Genomic DNA, 5,961 nt, shown 5'->3' with positions numbered 1-5,961 from the left:
GGCTGGGAGGGCCGCACCTGCACGCACAGTGAGCTCGGCGGGGCGCGGGCGCGGGCGCGGGAGGGGCTGTGAGCGGCGGGGAGGCCTGCGGGGGCCACTCCTCTCTGGGGGGCTCCCAGGCCTGCCTGCCTGCCCCGTCACACCCCAGGGCCAGCCCTGCTGCCTCCGCCCCCCTCCCCTGGCTCTGTAGCCTCATCCCCTCCCCGTGCACCCTGGTCCCCATCGACCTGCCAGCCGCCCTCCCTGCAGCCAGATGCCCACCCCCCGCCCCAACCGAAGGCATCCCCAGGACCGGTCCCTCTGGGACTCCCTCTCCTGCAGCCACCCCTGCCCGCCTTGGCCCCCCAGCGTGTTTGTGGGGGGCTGGCGTGGACAGAGCAGTGTCTGCCCACCCCACGTATCCGGCGCCCGCACTGGGCCCGGGGGCGCCTGCTGGCAGAGGTCGTGCTGACCTCTCATCTCTCACCTCCAACGCAGATACCAACGACTGCAGCCCTCCGCCTTGGTGAGTGGCGGCCGCGGGGGCCGGCTGGCCGGGAGCTCGGGTCCCGGGCCCCCTGACACGCGCCCTGTCCCCTGCAGCTACAACGGCGGCGTCTGCATCGATGGCGTCAACTGGTTCCGCTGCGAGTGTCCGCCGGGCTTTGCAGGCCCCGACTGCCGCATCAGTGAGGCCCGGGGCGGCCGGGCGGGCGGCGCACTGGGGCCCCAGCCCTGGGGCCAGGGGACCACGAGGGCTCACGCTCCCTGAAGGGCGGTGTGGACGCAGCCACTTCTGGCCTCGCTCCAAGCCTCAGTTTCTCCCCCTGTCTGTGCCCTGCCGACCACCCGCGTTTGCCCCCGCCCGGCAGTCGGCGCTGCCCCTAAGGCCGCAGACTGAGGTGTTTGTTCCCCAGAGGCCTCTATCCATCACGTCATAGGAGGGGTTAGAAGAGGGTGGTTAGCCTGAGGCCGGGGACGGCGCCAGCGCCAGGCCCAGCTCGGAGACCGCACGGGGCAAACCGAGCCCCGAGCTGGCCCGGGGGCTGCTGCTCCAACCAGCACGGCTGCTGTTCCTGCAGACATCGACGAATGCCAGTCCTCACCCTGCGCTTACGGGGCCACGTGCGTGGACGAGATCGACGGCTATCGCTGCAGCTGCCCGCCAGGCCGGGCCGGCCCCCGGTGCCAGGACGGTAGGTGGGGAGCACCGTGCCGGGGGTGGCCGTGCCAGGCGGGACGAGGGCCAGGCCGGGCTTCCAGGCCGTGGCGCCCACCGCTGAGCCCACCCCTGCTCCCCACAGTGATCGTGTTCGGGAGACCCTGCTGGTCACAGGGCCTGCCCTTCCCGCACGGGAGCTCCTGGGTGGAGGACTGTAACAGCTGCCGCTGCCTGGATGGCCACCGGGACTGCAGCAAGGTGCCAGGGGTCCCTGCCCAAGAGCCCCCCAAGCAGCCCTGCCCTGCCTGGGTCCGAAGCCCTGGTGCCCCTGTCCGTGACCCCGAGGCTCTTCCCGTGGGACCTGGGAGCTGGTGCTGCAAGGAGGCAGGCCAGGGAAGAGGGCCTCTGGCACAGCCAGGCTCCCCGCCTCATTGTGCAGTTGGGGAAACTGAGGCTTGATCCTGCTAAGGTTCCAGGAGCCACAGGCCTGTGAGCCACTGACCCCACCCTTCCTCGGGACCACCCTGCTGTGGCCGGGCCCTTTCCGGAGGGAGCTAGGGTCAGCCCGGGGCCCGGGGCGGTGGGCTGTCCGTGGCCCTGGACGTGCCGACCTGACCGTCTGTCTCCTGCCCGGCGCCCGCACGTGTCCGGGGTCCTCCTGCGCGTGGCCTGCGTCCCTCTCTGTGTGCGTGCCTGATCCAGGTGTGGTGTGGGCGGAAGCCTTGCCTGCTGGCCGGCCGGCCGGACAGCCCGAACGCCCAGTGCCCAGCGGGGCAGTGGTGCCGGGAGAAAGCCCCAGGCCAGTGCCTGCAGCCGCCCTGTGCAGCCTGGGGCGAGTGTGACCCCGCGGGCCCCCCGCTGCCCAGCACGTCCTGCCTGCCGAGCTCTGGTCACCTGGACCGCAACTGCGCACGCCTCACCCTGCACTTTGACCGCGCCCAGGTGCCCCAGGTAAGCGCCCGGAGGCGGCGCCCGCATGTCTGCACGGGCCGAGGCGGCCGGCACCCCCCACCCGCCACGCCGGCTGCAGCTCAGCCCCCTGCAGTTGGGGAAGCTGCGGCTGGCTACCTGGCCAGGGGTCAGACGTGAGGGCTGCTGAGCCCTGTGGGGCAGCAGAGGCCAGGAGCGGGGCCTGGCCAAGGTGCCTGTCCAGTCATCCCAGGGGCCTGGGTGTCCCATGGCCCCAGCCCCCCTGCCCCCCCGTACCCCTGTGGGGCCCTCAGCCTTCCGTGGGGGCGTGGGGGCGTCGTGAGGCTCTGTGGGCAGGGCTATGGCCTGAGTGCAGGAGTCTTGGACAGCGGGGCTCAGAGGGGGCCCGCCCTGCCCCCCCACTCCCTGGGCCTGCGGTGGAGCTGCTTCCTGGGTGGGGGGCACTGGGGTGGCAGTTTGCGTCTTGGGTGGAACCAGCTCCCAACGGGACCCCCGCGTCCCTGCTCTGTGTGTCCAGATGGGCTGTGAGGTGTCCTGCCACATTTCTTCATGGCCAGCGGGGTGTGAGCAGCCCCTGCTCACATGCTGCCTGTCTCTGTCCAGGGTACCACGGTGGGCGCCATCTGCTCGGGGATTCGTGCCCTGCCGGCCACGAGGATGGTGGCCCGAGACCGCCTGCTCGTGGTGCTCTGCGACCGGCCGTCCTCGGGGGCCAGCGCTGTGGAGGTGGCCATGGTGAGTGCTGGGTGGCAGCAAGCCCACCTGCGCTCGGCCTGCCGGCTCTGGCTTCCACTCCACACGTGCTGCTGGGGGCGGAGGCCCAGCCAGGCCGGTCCCTGGGTGGCCCACAGACACAGGGTTCGGCCCCACGCTGGGGCACCTCTCGCATCCTCACTGGAGGCTGGCGGAGCCGGGACGGGGGCCTGGGTGGGGGTCGGCGTGGGAGCCACGGCCAGGAGTCCGGGGACAGCGGTTTCATGGGTCGATATTTGCCAGCGGAAAGCTGGGCCCACCACTGGGCAGCAGCTGGGGCAAACAGGGGCTGGAGGGGCCAGGAGGGAGCTGTGTGTGCCCCAGAGTGGACAGGAGGGGCCGAGGAGTGGCTCGGGAGCGAGGGAGAGGGTCAGCAGCGATCAGCGTGGCCGGCTTCTCGAGGAACGTGGGCCAAGGGTGTATAGCGCGGGGTCACTCGTTTTGTCTGCTGAGACGGGCTGGAGGAGGCAGAGACCTGTCTGCAGGCGAGGCAGGGGCAGGGGTCCACATGGCGTGGGGGGGGGGCTGGCTTGGCCTGTGGAAGGGATGGGGGCGGGGTGCCAGGCCAGCCGCCCACAGGACTGGCTCAGGCTCTGGTTGGAGGGTCTCTGCAGCCACGTGGGCACGATGTCAGCAGTGACCCTAGACTTGGAACATACCCCTTGTGTCTGGCACCTGAAGCCGTGGCGGTTGGGATTCTGGGCAGGGCTCCCTGGAGTGATGGGAGGCCCTCAGGTGACAGCGGGAGATGGGGCACGGAGGCAGTACCCCAAGAGGAAAGGAGAGTGACCAGGGTCTGGGGTGGACAGCCATGGGGTATAGTTGGAAGGTCCTGGGCAGGCAGAAGTCAGGGGGTGAGAACACCCCAGGACTGTGGGCTGAAGGCTGGGATTGTGGGGTTCAGGAGTCCTTCCGACTGGCGCTCCCGGGACCTTGACTGGAGGTGCTGGGGCTGAGTCTGAGGGCTGGGCTGGGGTGCTCGGTGCCAAAGCCAGGGCCCTGCTTGACCGAACAGGGCGGGCAGGGATGTAGGTGGTGAGGCCCCGTGTGCAGCCTCGTCCCCACCCAGCCCCCCGCTCTGCCGGTGCCGTGTTCGCCCGTGTCTGCAGCAGGAGAGGAGCCCGTGGGCTCAGGTCGTCTCTGGGGTGTCCAGTTCAGGCCTGGGCACCTGCCTGGGCCCTCGGCTGGGCAGAGGTTCTCGGGCCCTGGGTGGGCGTCAGGTGAGAGCTGGTAACCACAGGGTGAGGCTGGGCTGGGGGCGGGGGCACTGGGGAGAGGCGAGCAGGGCCTCAGGGCACGGGCTGTGGGCTAGTGTCAGCGTGGCCGGGGCCAGCGGGTCGAGGCCGGGCTTGCTGTTCCTGCCCCAGATGCCAGTGGTCAGTGGGGAGGGTGGGTCAAGCCACCCTCACCTGTCTTTGAACTGGCCGGTGGGGGCCGCCCCTCGAGCAGCCCTGGGAACCTCAGCGGACCGTGTCTGTGTGTGCAGCTGGACGGGGCCTCGCTGTCCCCTGCTGCCCGGCGGGGAGGCGGGCGCATGCCTCAGCCCTGTCCTCTGGCACAGTCTTTCAGCCCTGCGTGGGACCCGCCGGACAGCAGCCTCATCCAGAGTGCTGCCCATGCCATTGTGGCCGCCATCACCCAGCGGGGGAACAGCTCGCTGCTGCTGGCCGTCACCGAGGTCAAGGTGGAGACGGCGGTCGTGGGCGGCTCGCCTGCAGGTAAGCGGGGGCCGGGCGGGGGCTCGGGGGCTGGGGCGGGGCGGGGCCGGGCCGGCCTGAGCCACAAACGCCGCCGCCGCCCGCCCAGGTCTGCTGGTGCCCGTGCTGTGCGGCGTGTTCAGCGTGCTGTGCGCGGCCTGCGTGGCCGTGTGTGTCTGGTGGACTCGCAAGCGCAGGAAAGAGCGGGAGAGGAGCCGGCGGCCGCGCGAGGAGGCCGCCAACAACCAGTGGGCCCCGCTCAGCCCCATCCGCAACCCCATCGGGCGGCCGGGCGGCCGCAAGGACGCGCTGTGCCCGTGCAAGAACTTCACGCCGCCGCCGCGCAGGGCGGCCGAGGCGCTGCCGGGGCCCGCGGCCCCCGGGGCCGGCGGGGACGAGGACGCCGAGGCCCCCGGCCACGGGGACGAGGACTCCCTGGAGGTGGAGAAGTTCCTCGCGCACAAACTCACCAAAGAGCCCTGCGGCTCGCCCGCGAGGCCGGCCCGCTGGGCCGCGGGCCCCAAAGTGGACAACCGTGCGGTCAGGAGCGCCGGCGATGCGCGCCACGCCGGCCAGGAGTAGCCGGGCCCCCGCCCGGCCGTAGGAGGCAGAGGCCGTGTGCATAGTTTCTTTATTTTGTGTAAAAAAACCCACCAAAAACCAAAAACAAATGTTTATTTTCTACGTTTCTTGGACCTTGTGTAAATTATTCGCCCGCCGCCCGGCGGGACGCGGCGCACGCCCTCGCTGGGCCGCCGCTCCCGTGGCGTGCCCGCCGGACAGCGGGGTGCCGGTTCTCGCCGAGCCGTTGAGCGTCCGTTCGGAGGTGGTGCACTGTTTACAGAATCTTCCTTTCTGTTCCTCATGCGGGGCCCTCAGCGGCTCCAGGCCCAGGAGCTGGTGGGACCCGTGGCTGCCGGTGGCGGCCAGTGGCGGCCGAGGCCCCGGGCCCGCGGACGGCCTGTCTCGCTCACTCTCGCCTGGGACGCGCGCCCTAGCGGCCTCTCAACTGTGGTTTCAGAAGTGCCCTTCCTGACTGCTCCGTCCCCCCCCCGGGACGGGGGCTGCTGACGCGGGTGACAAGTGCCTTCACACAGATTCTCCCCTCGCAGCTGTGGACGTCTGCCGCGGGCACCAGGCCACTGCCCCCCGCTGGCCCCACCCCCCCCCCCAAGGAAAGTGCATTTTTGTAAATGTGTACATATTAAATGAATCACTCTGTATATTTGATTTAATAACTTAAACGTTTTGGCCTCCCTTGTTCTTTGGGTGCTGTTCCTCTGTTATTTGTAGGCGGGGCAGGGGCAGGGTCTCCACTGTAGAGAGGCTGGGCTGTGAGCTGCACAGTGGCCATGAGGTGACGTGGTCCTGCTGACCCCAGGGCCTCCACGGGCATCCTCGGCCTTCTTGGAAGTGGCCCCAAGGGTAGGGGAGGGGAGG

At 70.2% G+C, this 5,961-nt stretch overlaps 1 protein-coding gene across 1 annotated transcript in view; it reads left to right on the top strand.

Moving 5' to 3' along the window:
* Positions 1 to 5,710, top strand: part of JAG2 (jagged canonical Notch ligand 2) — a 21,964-nt gene extending 16,254 nt beyond the window's left edge. Inside the window, exons 17-25 of the mRNA XM_039876615.1 lie at positions 5 to 28; positions 478 to 505; positions 583 to 668; positions 1,062 to 1,175; positions 1,284 to 1,399; positions 1,844 to 2,092; positions 2,675 to 2,806; positions 4,386 to 4,542; positions 4,631 to 5,710. Coding sequence (XP_039732549.1) covers positions 5 to 28; positions 478 to 505; positions 583 to 668; positions 1,062 to 1,175; positions 1,284 to 1,399; positions 1,844 to 2,092; positions 2,675 to 2,806; positions 4,386 to 4,542; positions 4,631 to 5,103 — 1,379 coding nt within the window. The 3' untranslated portion in view covers positions 5,104 to 5,710. The remainder of the gene's footprint in view (positions 1 to 4; positions 29 to 477; positions 506 to 582; positions 669 to 1,061; positions 1,176 to 1,283; positions 1,400 to 1,843; positions 2,093 to 2,674; positions 2,807 to 4,385; positions 4,543 to 4,630) is intronic.
* Positions 5,711 to 5,961: the final 251 nt, after the last annotated feature.

The sequence above is a fragment of the Pteropus medius genome, unplaced genomic scaffold, assembly GCF_902729225.1.
Source record: "Pteropus medius unplaced genomic scaffold, Ma_sr-lr_union100, whole genome shotgun sequence".
NCBI lineage: Eukaryota > Metazoa > Chordata > Mammalia > Chiroptera > Pteropodidae > Pteropus > Pteropus medius.
Note: the sequence above shows the minus strand (reverse complement) of the source record. Positions and strands in the feature narration are given on the sequence as shown.